General features: G+C 37.2%; 1 protein-coding gene across 1 annotated transcript in view; it reads right to left on the reverse strand.

Annotated features, from left to right (window-relative positions):
* STT3B (STT3 oligosaccharyltransferase complex catalytic subunit B) overlaps window positions 1–16,882 on the reverse strand; it is a 92,816-nt gene that overhangs the window by 44,333 nt on the left and 31,601 nt on the right. The window contains exons 2-3 of the mRNA XM_075547108.1: window positions 7,050–7,158; window positions 2,782–3,069 (exon numbers count right to left, since the gene is read on the reverse strand). Of these exons, the coding sequence (XP_075403223.1) occupies window positions 2,782–3,069; window positions 7,050–7,158 (397 nt within the window). The remainder of the gene's footprint in view (window positions 1–2,781; window positions 3,070–7,049; window positions 7,159–16,882) is intronic.

A 16,882-nucleotide genomic window follows, 5' to 3' on the forward strand; every position in this document is an offset into this window, starting at 1 on the left:
ATCGTTCTCCAGCAGAGTGATTGGTGGAAGATTAGAAGCCCAATGTCAAAACCACAGCACCACCAAGGCTCCCTAGACAAACTTATGGGCCTAATGATAAAGGGAAGCGAAAGAATACTAGAAGAGAAATAGTTCAACTGAATTTTAGAAAGACGGGTAAGCTATCCATTAAGCTGAAGCTAGAGAAGAAAAAAATGTCAGAAAAAGCCTGAAACTGACTACTCATTCAATCTCTCACACCTGCATTTCAGTTAGTAATTTGTGTATCGATTTTGAAAGCACCTTTCAACAGATGTTTAGAATTCATCTATGGTTCTCCTTTAAGGTGAGCATGATGTTGAGCTTTTTCCGCAGAGGGGTCCAGAGGAAGTGTTGCAGAGCAGGCCCTCCTGCCTTTTTAGGACAAGCTGTGTGGGAATGGGCACAGTGAAGCCCATACCAGACACTGGCCCAGAATGCAGTCTCTCTGGGACCTTGCACCATTTGATCTGGTGATAATCTTTCTGTACCCCCTTGACATAATAATCATAGTCAACATACTCAAAAGGCCTCCAGCCCCCATGAAACCTCACCTTCTACTGCACATCCATGCCAGAGGTCGCCAATGGCCATATTAGGCAACGCATGTACCAGGCAAGCAGTCTACTGCTTGCCAAGCAACTCCAGACAAGCTCTGTCTGGTGGAACCAGAGAACTTCTCAGCTGTCAGGGAGCTGAACCACGTCTCCATTTAAAAAGTCGGCTTTCCTATCATCTTTTTTAACATAGCTAATACTTCTTAAGATAAAGCAACTGTCTAATCCACAATGTCATGGACTCAGACTGCTATAATCTACTACAAGAAAATCAAGATAACATTTTAACTAGTAAATAGTTTACATTCTAAAATGTCCTTTAAATTTCAAATTCACAAATACTTGCTTCAAAACCTAGCTCTATGTGATTAGAAAGTAAATTTCCTAACCTTTCTGAACCACTTATACTTTAATCAACAATTATATCTTATTTTGTAAAGTTCTGGGAAATTTAAAAATAAAAAGTAATATTCCACATTGTAGATTATTCAGCAGATAACCTAACATTAGAGCACCTCCTCTTATTCTCAAGATATTTTGAAGGAAATACAGAGCTGGAAGATGGAAAATTAGCTTTGGAAGTGGGCAAAAGCAAAGAAAAATTGACGAGGGGAAAATTCTTGGTGCCAAAAAATAACTAGTCTGGTTGTCTTGCAGACAACACCTACAGAAGAAAATAAAAAGATTTAAAAAATCAAGTAGTTCTGAAAATCAAGCAAAATGTACTTAAATCAGTGTTTCCCAAATCAAACTACATACTATATTTCTAGTATTTATATATTTTTCCCTTTTCGTGTATTTTCCTACACTGCCTAAATTTCCTACACGTGGGAAATACTGTTCTAAAAATTTCTTTAAAACACATACAACAGTTGAGAATAATTTAATAGTCATAAATCCTGTCAATCAAGCCTATAAATGCTGTATTTGCAACATGTATTGCAGGCTGCATTATAATTGTTCTACTGACATAATTAAGCACACTACTCATACTGCTTCCCCAAAACCAGTCTCATATCCTTGGGAATAATCACCACCATGAAGCGTTTACAGTTCATTTTTACAATTTCATTATAAACGCAAATAAACCAAATAAATCTATGTTTAAAAAGCAAATGATACATTTACATAAGATTTCTTTTACTTTGCATTATGCTGCCAAGATCTATCCATATTTATACCAATTATTTTAATACATTTAGAAAATATACTATTTTTAAAAGGCATCATGAATGACAGCAGTCTAAAGCATAAGGTTTTTTCCCCCTCAGCTCCACACAATAAATAAAAGGTTTCCATGAATATTTTTATTTCAGCAGCAGTTGCAACATCTTGCTGCTTTCTCAGTACCTTCTTGTCACAACTGTGTCTTTTTTCTAGCTTTCTGTCTTTTAAATTCAAGATCAAACAATCACTTTTTGTGAGTGACCACAAGATTCTCTTTTAGAATTCTTTGCCAAGCAAAAATATCCACCAAATTAAAATGTTTTAAGATACGTAAAATTATTAAAAAGAAAAAAATCATGCTGCCATTCATTTATCTATCAAAATTATACATAATTCAATATAGGGGAAAAAAAGTATTCACATAAAACTTTGGGCCAATTTCCACCGCCTGAAAATAAAAGTTCAACCAATAAGTGAATGCAAGCAGGTTTTGATTTGAACCCAGCAAGCAACATCATTTTCATGCAAAATGTAACAAAAATAACTACATTTAAATATTGTGATAACAGCAAAAGCAATAATAATAATTCTAGTTTGGAAAACGCTTTGAAATCCCAACCCACTGAACCACATTTCAAGTTTTCTAAATAACTCTCTTACCTCTCTCCATTAAAAAAACCAACCAGCAGATGGTATTTTTATCATGATCTATGAGTCAGAACTAGCAGTAAGTTTGGTTTAGTTTTATTTTCTAAAACATGGAAAACAGGATTTACTGCAGGACTGTGGTGGAAATTAAATTCTGCATACGCATATGAAACTAGACCAAGAGGAAAAAACATCCCATGACATTTTAAAATGTTACTGATTATTAAATCTATTGTGAACAGCAACAATGATCTCTATATTCACCATTAATTGATTAGCAACAAATATGGGGCTAAAGATTTCACTCCAGGATCTAAGCAATACAATTTACAGTATTCTCAGCAGAACGGTCATGGATATTAATGGTGACAAAACATTAAGTGTTACTTACCCACAAGTAGTATGTGAACTGAAGTGCAAAAATAGCAATGCCTTCATTATCAAAAGATCCTGCTACTGATCGAGATATATAACCTGGTACAATAGCAATAAAACAAGCAGCTAAAAGTCCTGCTCCTTGGTTCCAAAGTTCTCTGGTAAGCAGGAAAGTAGATATAGATGTAAGGCCGCTAAAAGTTGGTGCAAGAAACACACATACATCTCTTATATGAACTGTTATATTCAATGTATTTAAAATCCAATGAATAAGGCCAGCTGTTATCATCAGTCCTGGATAAACCTAGAAAGAAAGAAAAAAAAGAGAAAGAATGAAGGGAAAAGTTAATCATACATAAACAAAATACCTGAAAATACTAATATAAGTGCTCTTTTTTACTCTTTATTTCTCAGTCTATATAACAAGCTGGAGAACAAAACTTAAACCCTGTGTCTTCTTTATATAGAACAAAATATAATGTGTATTTTAGACTGGACAGTATAGAAAAAGTTTAATATAGAGGGATGCATATATAATGAGAAAAGGCAGAATGTAAAGGAGCAATGATTAAAATTGAAAATGTTTAACAGTAAAAAGCAGTAGGGAACTAACTTAATGAATTGTGATCTTCCTACTGACAATAACTCTCTTATCTTACATTTTAAAACAGGGTCACAGTAAACCTTACCCTCAAATTTGGAATTTTAACACATTCTAATTTTCAAAGGAAATGAGAAAAAGGAGAGAAGGTGAAGTAGAAGTTGGAAAACAATAAATTATGTGGTATTTATAAATAATTCTCTTTGTGAGCTGAAAATTATGAAAGTGAACCATTTTTAGCTAGGAAAGAAGGGCTAGACAGCTGGTGAATTCCAAAGTCAATGACTTAGGACTCCTGGAAGTATGCAAGTTCTTATGCCACTCTAAAATTCGTAAGAAATGAAAAGGAAATAATATACTGGAAGAGGTCAGGTAATTAATAGTATTGTCCTGACCTTCACAATAAAAGAAGGTCAAATGTTGAGAGTATTTATTCTTAAAAGATATTTTTCAATGATTACAATATGCATTTACACTTTTACTCTTAGCTAAATCCTAAAAGATCCATTTTCTTCCTCCATCATTGAAACCACAAAGGTAATGCTATAAATTTTCTTTACGTTTCACTACCTAAAGTCGCAAGTCTTCATGTCCTTCGTTCACCTTTGTTTACATGGGGAGAAAGAAAGATAGGCCAAAGGCAAAACTACCATTATTCTTTAAAAAGGAAATTTTTGTTCTATTTCCTATTCAATACCTCAGTCTTCGGGTATGATTCTGTCACTAACCTTCCAAGAAACTAGAAGCTTGAAAATTTTTATGTAGGTCAATATTTCCATGCAATATGGTAGACTGAACTGATGTATCAATTTATATTACATTAAACCTGGAGGAAAGGCCACCCTACCAAAAAAAATAATAGACAATCTAAAAAATGGGGGTGTGGGGAACTCAACAAATGCTAAAAAAAAAAAAAAAGAAAAGAAAAAGAAATTCAAAGCCATACTCGTGCCATGGGAGCCCAAAGAAGGGGAAAAAATGAGACCCAACAGACTTCAGGGACTGGTGGTTGGGGAATTACTGTATATACTCATGTATAAGGCAAGTTTTCCAGCACATTTTTAATGCAGTTTTTGTGGCAAAATTAGGTGTCCTGGATGATATTTAGGTGAGCTTATACTCGAGTATATACGGCACCACCCATCCAACATAGAGACTTGAGAGAAAAAGTCTAGGTTCCTAGTATAAGATAGGGCCTAGAAGGGATGTCCTGGTTTATGAAAATAAGATGAGACAAATTCTATTCATGTATCAAGAGAAAGCTTTACCTTCCTTCTAAAACATGGAGTTGAAATAAAACATAGGAGAAATTTTTTAAAAGTCCATTGATGTGTGTGAATATGGGTTCCATATTTTTAACTATAAGAATCCTCAAGATAAGAAATGATCTCTAAAAAGTCTCCTAAAACCACAGAAAACCTCCCAGGGCTCCAGCAAAGGCAAATGTAAAAGATTACTATTATACAGATGGTCCCACATTCCAGGGCATCAGAATTCTCAGAGAAAACAACCCTGGCAATGAGGATGAATCCAAGACACAACGTTATAAGCCATAGTCCTCAAATACGTATAAAATATGGCAGGATTAGCACCATAAGAATTACACGTGATAGGTATTTACCACCTTACCCTCCAATAGTCAGATCCTCTGACTATTCCCACCCAGGGGCTAGCATGAATGTCTTATTGTGTCTGTTATCTGTTTATATCAAAGGTACGATTTCCCCAAACCAGAAACGCAACACATTATCAACAAGAAAAACACATTGCTTTCCAGCACTTGAACAATAACCAAAACACTGATAGAGTTGATTTCACCTCACAGGTGATCTATAGGACAGAGGAGAATTGCCCCTGTGGGATTTGGGAGGTGAATTTTTACAGGAGCATAAAGTCTCATCTTTCTCCTTAAGAGTGGCTGGTTGTTTCAATCCACTAACCTCGCTGTTAGCAGCCCAACTCATAACCCACTACACCACAAGCGTTTGTTTTTCTAAACTCAAAGAGAATATTTACAATATTTGGCTATATCCTAGTTCACAAATTAAGTTACTAAATATCACAAAGAACTGAAATGCATAGAATTTGTTCTCAGCATAATAAATTTGAAACAGAAATCATAATAAAGAAATATCTTTATCATGGAAAATGAAAATGTAAATAATCTATGATCCAAAGAGTAATAATTAATGGGAATTAAACTATAGTTTGAATTAGACAATAATGAAAATACTGTAAATGGACCCTAGTTGCCCTGGGATACTCTCTAGATCAGGGCTGCAAACTAATTCATTCCAGTTTGACCCCCTGCTGAAAATTTGCATTTCTACACCAGATGTACTGAATTAAAGTCAACATTTGAGCAAGATCGCATGTGATTTTGTAAACCTTGAACAAAAACTATTTCCTGAGGTCACCTTTCAGTTAGAAAATATATTGGCTCACAAAATAAAGGAGTATCAAACAAGTATTGCACTCCTTTAAAAACACAACCAACTGTGAAACCAAATGCTCGTCAACTACTTTAAAACAAATATGAGAGTGTTGGGTGCAGGGAAACGGGATAAATGGAAACATCAGTAGAATGGGAATACTGAGAATGTTCTCACATTATGAAGAGTAGAACCAATACTCTTAACTATTTGTGTAGGAATTGTTGAATGGGAACCTAAACTGCTTGTAGTGTTCACCAAAACCACAATAAAGTATTATTTTTTAAAAATACAAAACCAATGCTTCTGGAATACAACCAAAATATTAGAAGATGGTCCAAAAAAAAGGGGTCAGAAAAACAGCATAAAACATAATCAATACACATAAATTAAAAACAAATAAAGCAAATGTACATTAAAGAGAACCAGCAAAGTCAAAAGTTTCCTTGGTTTAGGGAAAATATAAACTGATTAAGTTCTGATAAATTAGATCAAAAAGGAAAAAAAATGATCAGTCCCCTGACATTAACTAGTGGCCTTTTCTTTCACATTCTCTTCAACATTTCTACACCACAAATCAGTTTCTCCATATTCATTTAAAAGTACTCTATTTTGGATTACTTTAGAGAAGATTTTAGGACAGCAATTCTCAACCTGTGGGTCACGATCCCTGGGGGTGTGTGTGTGTGTGTCAAAAGGCCCTTTCACAGGGGTCGCCTAATTCACAACAGTAGCAAAATAACAGTTACGAAGTAGCAATGAAATAATTTTATGGTTGGGGGGGGTACCACTGCTTTAGGACCTGGAAATTTAATGGTTATTTGATTCAGCTGTTTGAGACAGATGAAGCTTTCTGCTCCCATAGAGGTTGACACTCAGAAACCCAAAGGGGCAGGCTCTAGTCTGTCTAGAGGATCTCCATGAGTCAGAATGAACTCAATGGCAGTTCAGTTTTTTAAAAATTATTCTGAATGTCAACTGCCTTCCAAAAGTTAATTTTCAACTGAGCTGCTTTAACACACATAACCTGAATTGAAGTATATTGTAATATCTGACTCCACAACCTGTCAGAAAGTGGCTTAATGTAATGTAATGATAACTCAAAGTAGGTGAGCGGTATAGTTTACAGTCAGCTACAGAAAATATATTAGTTAACTTTACAAAACTTCCAAGAATCTCCATCCCTTGGAAAATTATGTTTTAATCAAGTAACTACAGAATTGTCTAATAAATAATTGCTAATATACTTACAGTACCACCTACTATTCTTCCTAGTGGATACCATGCTCTTTCATCAAACCAATTTAAAAATTCATAGAACCCATGAGAAGCAAGATGATGTGTCGATCTATAGTTAAACCTAGAGAAAAAGAGGAAAAAAAGGAATGTTAAACAAATGCTTAATAGGAAGACACAGCTCTATTTTCCTTGATGTTATTATTACTGTGCATTTCTTTTCTATAGCTACATATATATATGAAATCATTTTATTGGGGGCTCATACAACCCTTATCACAATCCATACATACATCAACTGTATAAAGCACATTAGTACATTCATTACCCTCATCATTCTCAAAACATTTGCTCTCCATGACTACATATATTTTTATAGCAACTTTTCCAAACTTGATTATTTTTAAAGAAATGCCTCACTCTGAGCATAACTAAAAATGCAACATGCCACATCCAAAAGGAAACCCCACACCTATAGAACCAGTCATGCTAAAACTAATATTTGATCATCGCTTGGGGTCCAGATAGGATAGGGAAGGTCAAGGCCCACAGAATTCATCAAATGGCAAATTAAATTCATCAATAATCTCAAAAGATTAAGAATCACCGGCAGGCGAGGAGACATCAAAACAGAAGCAGTATTTGGCATAACAAGCTCCAACTCTAAAACCCCAAATGTCTCAAATGGGATAAAGAATGATAGTATCACTTAAAAACAAATCATAACAAATTATAAAACAAAAACCCAAACTCACTGGCATTGTATTGATGCCAACTCATAGTGACACTATAGACAGGGTAGAACTGCCCTGTGTGTGTCCCAGAATAACTCTTGAAGGGAGTAGGAAGCCTCTTCTTTCAAGTGGCTTTGTGGCTAGTGGCTGTGCAGTCAGCTGCCCAAAGCAATGCATAATCGCCACACCACCAACCAGGGCTTCTCACAAATGATACCACCTCTGTACACCAACAATATGACCTTAGTGAATGGGAAATTATACTGATCCATGAAAGAAGACATCACAATAAACTCAAACGATATTGAAGAAAGCAGTTCAAAACACAAGCAGAAGAAAACACCACATGAAGACAATTCTAGGGACATTCCATGTTTAGTATAAGGCCACTAGGGACCTGGAGGGAAACCTTGAAGCAATCCCGAGAGCAGCAGCAGTATGGACAAGGAGGGTTTGCCAAGCAGCCAAGTATCAGAAGAAGTTCCTCAAGGAGAAGCACTACACATAGTGAGTGCAGAAGTCTATTAATAATGCTGGACACAAAGAAGGAAAGAAAATCCAACAGTCCTTGAACTTTGTAGTCACAATCACTAGACTCAAGCTTTGTAGTACTTACAGTTGTATCGAAAACAAAAATAACGCTCATCCCAAAATCAAGCATTTAATAAGAATCATGAAAATGAATGCTAAGCCTCAAAAATCAACAAATAGAAGAACTGATATCAGACAATGGAAATAATACTATCTTCAGAGAGCATCCTAAAAGTGTAACCTAAAAGTTAAGAGTGCAGGTGCTAGAATTAGGCTGCCTGGATTTTATTCTTAGATCTACGTTTACAAACCAGACTAGATTCTCTGTGCTCGACTGTCTTCATCTGTCAATCAGGAACAACAGTTAACTATCACATAAAGTAGCTATGCGGGGTCAAAACAAAAGCACCTCTGAAGGGCTTACACAGAGAGGGCACTACCATTATTATCAGCGAAATAAAGATTTAATGACAAAGATGCGAAGATTGCGAACAGCAAAAATGTGATTCTAAAAACAAATGAAATTAGAGTAAATAGCAGAAAGGACAACAATGGAGAGCAAAATTAACACAATTTTTGGAAAACAGAACACTGAAAAAATTAAGAAACCTAAAGACAAATCCATTAGTTCTTACAGGTCTTTTAAAAAGAGCCACAAAGGATTGAAACAAAAACCTTCATATACATATAAATAATTTTCCCAATGCTAAGGATTTTAAAAATCCTTAAAATCATGCAGAGAAAAAAATGATTAGGGCAAAGACTGTACAGATGTGCTTTATACAATTGATGTATGTATATGTATGAACTGTGAAAAGAATTGTATCAGCCCCAATAAATTGTGAAAATAAAAAAAATCATGCAGAGAAAATAGATTATCTACAAAAATAATAAGTCAAATTGATACAAGAGAGGAGTCTTCAAAATGTTCGTGGAAAAAATAACATTAAAAAAAAAACCTAGGTAGGGATTTCAAAATACATTTTTGCACCAAAATAAACTTGCATTAACTTGTAACATACCTGAAGAGGATTTCATTTGAGACACTAAGAAGGATAAGGCAGTAGTTTGCAAGGAGCCCCCATCAGAGGAATAGGAATTCTACTAAAATTGAAGCTAGTTCAAGTATCCAGTTTATGTTGAAGCTTGGTGGAAGAATGGTGAAATAGTTGATGCTTTACAAAGTTTATGTGGACAATGCCTCAAAGAAATCAGCAATTGATAAACGGATAATGTTTTAAGAAGTGATTAGGATGATAATAATGACGCCTGCAGCGAAAGACCACCCACATCAAGTACGAAAGAATAATTAACATCACAAACAATAGCCAGTATCACAGACTTCTCAACTGATTCCACTAACACAATTCTGATTGAAAAATTAAAGTTGAGCAAACTTTCTGCTTGATGGATGCCAAAACTATTAATGCACCCAGATAGCTGGCGACAAAATCCTTTAGAATTTCTTGGAAAAACTGTAAAAGAAGATAAAGACAAAAGGCAAAAGCAAGGCAATGGCTACCAAGAAGTGAAATTGTGGCATCCAAAAGCAAAGGTCATGGCACTATTATTTTGGGAGGCTCGAGGCATTTTGCTTGCTGGCTTTCTGGAGGTTCAAAGAACAGTAACGTGCTTATTATGAGTGGGTTTTTTTTTTTTTAATATTAGTGCTTTAGCACATAAATGCCAGCAAACCACCAGAGGATCCTTTCGCCACCCATGCCCCTTGCTCATTCCTCTCATCAAACATGGGCAATTTTGTGAGCATTTCAATAGGAAATCATTAGGCATCTAACGCACAGTACTGATTTAGCCCGACTTACTTTGTTTCCAAACCCTATGTCTTTAGAGAGTACCCATTTCTCTTACGTTAATAATGAAAAACAGACTGCACTGAAACAGTTAAATTCCCAAGGCCTTTGGTGCTTTAGGGACAACCTAAATGGCTGCTATCACCACTTAGTGCTTTGATCTGGATGGAGCCTACATTAGAAATAAGATTTTACACATTTTTATTTTAATCTTTTAATTCAATTTTCCACTAACTTAGAAGTCCACTGTATTTCTCCGTGGTATATCTGGATTTTACATTGCAATGGGGTAATAAATGTGTATTTCTGGCTGAGGGAAATGGATTTAAACTTAGAAGTATAGGAAAAACAATGTGTTAGCAAGAAAGGTTAATCTATTGTCAGAAACGCTATTTACAAGAACTAAAATTAAAAGGGAAAATCTCGAAGCATTTATTACACGTACAAAGCCAGGACCATGAAAAGGTTGCCCCTTAAGTAAAAAAAGAGATTAAAGATACTATTTCCACCACCAAGGAAGTGACAAAGCTTTTCGTTTCCTGGGAGCAAGAGTTGGGGCTGGAAGGAGGGGCGCTCAGTTGGAAAAGTCCAACTACTGCTGAGGGTGAAGTTTAAATTCATATAAACTCCCTGGGTGGCACAATCTGCCACGATCTAAACTACGAGAGAAAAGGCTGATGGTACAAAGAGAGATGGGAAAGTAGAGTCAGTATGATGCCTGAAGCTCAGTTTTAAGGGAAAGAAGCTGGTGATCTGAAAAATTATTTTACGTACTTGAGTATAAGCTGACCCAAATATCAGCCAAGGCACCTAATTTTAATGTGCTGAACATCTGTAGGCAACTGGGGATCCCCTTACAGAAGGGTGGCAGGGAGGAGATGAGCCAGTCAGGGTGCAATTTAGCAACGATGAAACTAACAACTTTCCTCTAGTTCTTAAATGCTTCCCTCCACCCGCTGCCCCCACTATCATGATCCCAATTCTACCTTACAAATCCGGCTAGACCAGAGGATGTACACTGGTACAGATAGGAACTGGGAACACAGGGAATCCAGGACAGATGAACCCTATAGGACCAGTTGTGAGAGTGGTGACACCGAGAGAGTGGAGGGAAGGTGGGGTAGAAAGGGGGAACCGATTACAAGGATCTACATATAACCTCCTCCCTGGGGGACAGACAACAGAAAAGTAGTTGAAGGGAGACGTCGGACAGTATAAGACATGACAAAATAATAATTTATAAATTATCAAAGGTTCATGAGGGAGGATGAGACAGGGAGGGGAAAAATGAAGCGCTATACCACGGGCTCAAGTAGAAAGCAAATGTTTTGAGAATGATGAAGACAACAAATGTACAAATGTGCTTGACACAATGGATTTATGTATAAAATGGTTTTTGTTTTTTAATGTGCTGAAAAACTCGCCTTATACACGAGTACATACGGTAATTATTTTATTTTAAATCATTTTATTGGGCGCTCATACAACTCTTATCATAATCTATCCATCCATCCATCCATCCATCCATCCATCCATCCATCCATCCATCCATCCATTGTGTCAAACACATTTGCTGCCATAATCATTTTCTCTCTACTAGAGCCCTTGGTATCAGCTTATTTTTCCCCTCCCTCTCGAACCCTTGATAATTTATATATATTTTTTCATGTCTTACACTGTCTGACATCTCCCTTCACCCACTTTTCTGCTGTCCATCCCCTAGGGAGGAGGTTATATGTAGATTGGCTCCCCCTTTCTCTTATCCTCCTGGTATCGCTACTCTCATTATTGGTCCTGAGGGGTTTAACTGTCCTAGATTCCCAATGTTTCCAGTTCCTATCTGTACCAATGTACATCCTCTGGTCTAGCCAGATTTGTAAGGCAGAACTGTAGAATTGGGATCATGATGGGGGTGGTGTGGAGGGAAGAAGCATTAAAGAACTAGAAGAAAGCTGTGCATTCCATTGTTGCTACACTGCACTGACTGGCTCGCCTCCTCCCCATGGCCCTTCTTTAAAGGGATGTCCAGTTGCCTACAGATGAGCTTTGGGTCTCCACTCCGCATTGCCCCAATTCACAATGATAGTTTTTTTTTATAATGGCTTGCACTAAATCTCTTCAACAGAGAAGTCTTCAAGTACTGTATATATAAATTTCCTTAGTTACCATACTGTAAAATATTGATGTGAAAGCTTGAGCTTAATCCTATTTTCACGGGCAAATTTCCTCTTCTAATCCATTCCCTTAACTTTGATCACATGATTCTTTTCACAACTCCTCACTCCAAGTTCTAAATCCAGATATAATTTGTCTACTCAAATATCTACTTAGATGGCCACCTCAAGCTGAACACACCTGATAAACGGAACTCATTTCCTCTTAGGAGTTATAGTGGGCTCTTCTCACTCCACAGATAGGTCTTATATCCCTCTAATGGCCTTTCCCTAGACGACTGGAGTTCTCGTGGTGCAGTGAGTAACATGTTGGGCTACTAACCTCAAAGTCTAATTCAAACTCACCAGCTGCTTTTCAAGAGAAAGATGAGGCTTTCTGCTCCTTTACAGATTTACAGCCTTGGAAACCCACAGGGACAGTTCTACTCTGCCTGTCAAGAGTCCTTATGAGTTGGAATTGACTCAATGGTAGCGAGTTTTCCTGCCACCTTAGGTGTTCCCAGTGCCCAGTTTCCCTTCCCACTTTTCAATTCATGTTCCACACAAGGGCAATCTTCTCTCTAAAATAATCTCATTACTTTTTATACTAATCCTTTCATTGTGCCCCAAATTCATAGTATAAGAATCTAACATTTTAAGACACCCTTCTCAATGCCCACCCTGAAATGGCACCTACTTACCTCTTTCTCACCTTACATTCTTAATGTTTTTATTCTGTGAACACATACTGTCCATGCTGTTTCTACCTATGGGTTTGCACAAACTGATCTTGCCTAAAGCACAAATCAGCCTTCTATATCCTTCCCAACACAGACCTTTGAATACTACATCAAGCTCACCTCTTAAAGTAACAATGCTTTTCAGACAAGAATTCCCAGGTGGTGAAATCGCTTGAGCACTCCATTACTTGCTGAAAGGTGGGAGAGGTTTGAATCCCCCCAGAATCACCTCAGAAGACAAGCCTGTTGAATATGTGCCAAAGAGAGCAAAGACTGAAACCTCACTGGAGTAGATCTACTGTGCATGCATGGGATCGTTATGCATTCATTAATTAACTAGATGGCAACTATCAACACTGCTTTCAGATGAGATGGCACCCTCCTTTGTACACTACACCTACTTTTCACCATACTAAATTGCACAAATTTACCTGTTTGTCTCCTTCACTACATCATGAAATATGTGAAATCAGAAATGTCATCTTAGGTCTATTAATAACAAAATGAGTAATAAATGTTTACTATATACCATGTGCCTTTATATTTATCTACATTAACTCATTTAATTTTCAAGATAAGTCTCTGAAGTCAGTATATTACCAAATTACAGATGAGAAAATTCAAACAAATAGTTGTAATTTGCTCAAAGTCACCCAAGTTATAAACACAGGTATAGTCTATTACGTATCACCTGGCCTCTACACAAATATGAACAAACCAATGTTTTAACCTCAGTACCAGAAACAGTGCCTCACATACAGTAAGACCAATCCATGAGCATCTCCTGAGTACAAATGCCCCTGAACAGCAGGAATTTGAACTGCAGGCACACTTGTATGTGGGTTTTTTTCCTCTTGCTGCTATTATGGTACATTCAAGTGTTATGATTATCGGATTAAAATGGCGATGATTAATTTTAGTGTCACCCAGCAGTCTAAGCAGACACCTGAGCTACATATAGCAACAGGGAAAATCTGAGTGCAAGTGGTCTCTGTTGTTCAAGGGGCAACTCTAATGTGATTTAGTGCTAGAGTGAAATTACCAACTGTGTACAATATCTTAATTTCTACTCTAATTAAGGTAAACTAGTCTTTCCATAGAAACAGATTATTCAGATAGGGAGTAATGAAAATAGTGCAACTGGTTTGATGAAATTATCATGTCCTCTGTTCAATGCTACTCACTCTCCTCCCACCCTACCGCACCTCTAAAATCTATAGATCTTCTACATCCCTCACAAAACCATTCAGCATTGGATACAGAAAAAAAAAAATCACCTGCAGTCAAATGAGTTTTTGTTTCATTTTATTCTTTAAAAATAAAAATGACTAGTCTGAATTAATTACCCATCGGAGCAACTTATCTAGCCTTATCCTAATAACCTCCATCTTTCTCATTATATCCTAACTATAATGGTCTTAACTTTCTCCAACACGCCAAGCTTGGCCCTGCCTGCAGAAATGTGTTGAATCCAGATGCGGAGAGCTAACTCCTTCATGTCATTTAAGTCACCTCAGAAATGCTTTTGTCATTTTCAAATCGGTAGTGGGCGCCTTGTATACACAAGCCCTATGTATACAACACACAGCAACCACTAGCTAGCATGTTACTTTAGGTTCTCACAGTCTCTAAAAGTGAAATTTAGTCCTGAATGGCACAAATGTGACACCGTGGGCTGGCATCAAGTCAACCCACTAGCTGCTCTGAAGGAGACAGGTGAGGCTGCCTGCTCCTGTAAAGATTTACAATCTCTGAAACCCCTTAAGGTCACTATGCGTTAGAATTAACTAGATGTCTATGGGGGGTTTGATGGCACAGACCGTTTGCAACTTAACTGCTAACCTAAATCTTGATGGTTTGAACCCACACAGCAGTACCATCATGGAGGAGCCTTCGTGGCATAGTGGGTTGCTAATTGTAGGTCACTATTTTGAAATTACCAGCTACTCTGCAAGAGAACGGTGAGCCTTTCTAATCCTGCAGTCTTGGAAACCAATCATGGTAGTTCTACCCTGTCCTACAGAGCAAGACACAATCAACTTGATGGTAGTTGAGTGCCATGAAAGAAAGGCCTCACAATCTGCTTCCATTAGGATTGCTATTAGTTAAGGATTAGTTGATTCCAACTCATGGCACCCCTACGTATAGACCATATGTACAGAAGTAGAACTACTCCGTATGTTGTGACCTTTCAGAAACAAATTACCAGGACTGCCTCTTAAGACACACCTTTGGAGGGGTTCATCTGAACCTTTAGTACTTAACTCTTTCTGCCACCAAAGACTGCTAAGATCAGACCCAACAAAATGGAGCAATTCACATGGGTGGCCAGGAGTCAAATGCAATTTAATAGCAGCTAGCAACAGTGCACCATATATACCAGAGTATAAGCCGATCTGAGTTTCAGCCAAGGCACCTAATTTTACCACAAAAACTGCCATGAAAAATGTGCCGAAAAACTTGGCTTATACGCGGGTGTATACGGTAATTAAAATCATCTTACTTTGTTTTTACTTGTCTTTGCCATTCTAGAAAGTAAGTTCCACTATAACAGGAACTCTGTCTATATCACTAACGCATGGCACTGTGCATGGCACAAAATTACCACAATGAAGATTTGTTGTGGCAGTTACATAACCTTCAACTTGCGAATGGGTAGAGTCTAGCCCAGTGCTTCTCAACTTTCCTAATGCCACGACCCTTTCATAAGTTCTACATGTTGGGGTGACCCCCCATTATAAAATTATTTGCGTTGCTACTTCATAACTGTCATTTTGCTCCTGTTATGAACTGGGTGGGGGTCCCTGTCAAAGGGTCGTTCGACCCCTAAAGGGGCCGGACCCATAGGTTCAGAACCATTCATTGGTCCAGCCTGTCAATCATGTCATAGCCAACGAGGCCCCTGTGTGGCATGGCCTTCTCCTGAGGATTTTGGGAACTCCTGTCTGCATCCTCTCACTGGGAGACATTCCTGTTGACAAACCACATGGAGCTACACTGATGGAGCCAGAGCCTTGGAGCTGAAGAAGCCATGTGGAGACCCATGCCAGTGTTAAAATGCGATCATCACCACTGGATCCACAAGACTTTCTACCCACTGGCCTGTGATCTTCCTGCATCCAGTATCATTGGATATGCTGAGTGAGTCTGAAGAGAATTTATAGACTGGAATTGGACCTATGAGCCAATATTGGACTTGATCTGGACTGGGATGTTTCCTCAATATACAATTACACTTTTATATAAAGCTCTTTCTTATACATGGGTCTCCCTGGATGTGTTTCTCTAGTTACCAGAACTAATGCATTTGTTTAATGTTGAGTGCTTTTGAAGGTCTCAGGTACTAAAAGCATCTGCTTTATCATAGTTTACATATGCAAAGTCCAGAAATCAGTGCATTCCAATTTCTAAAATGTACATGACATTTCAATTTATTACCTCTTCCCATGGAAACATATGGTAAAATAATGGTAACATAAAAATTAACAGAAATATATATGTCAAGAATAGATAAAAATGCATTTAAGACAAGATCTATGAATTTAAACTTCCATTTTAACCTCATTTCCTAGCAATCAAGGCAAGGGGGGTGAGGGGCAGGAGTAACAGAACACTAAATAGGAAGTATTTTAAAAATGATATTTTCTGAATCAAATTAAATTCTGGCATGTTATTAAATGATTCCAACACGAAACTGTATAAAATATAAAATTTAGCCCCTCATTTTTTGGCAAGAATTACACTATTTTATCTCTTTTTGGTTATGTACATGTAAGAAATGTAACAAATGGAGATTTGTTAAAATGTAGACTCCAGTTTAGTATTTCTGGAGTGGAAATGCAAATTCTCGGAAGGGGATCAAACTGGAATGAACTGGTT

Source organism: Tenrec ecaudatus, chromosome 4, assembly GCF_050624435.1.
Source record: "Tenrec ecaudatus isolate mTenEca1 chromosome 4, mTenEca1.hap1, whole genome shotgun sequence".
NCBI lineage: Eukaryota > Metazoa > Chordata > Mammalia > Afrosoricida > Tenrecidae > Tenrec > Tenrec ecaudatus.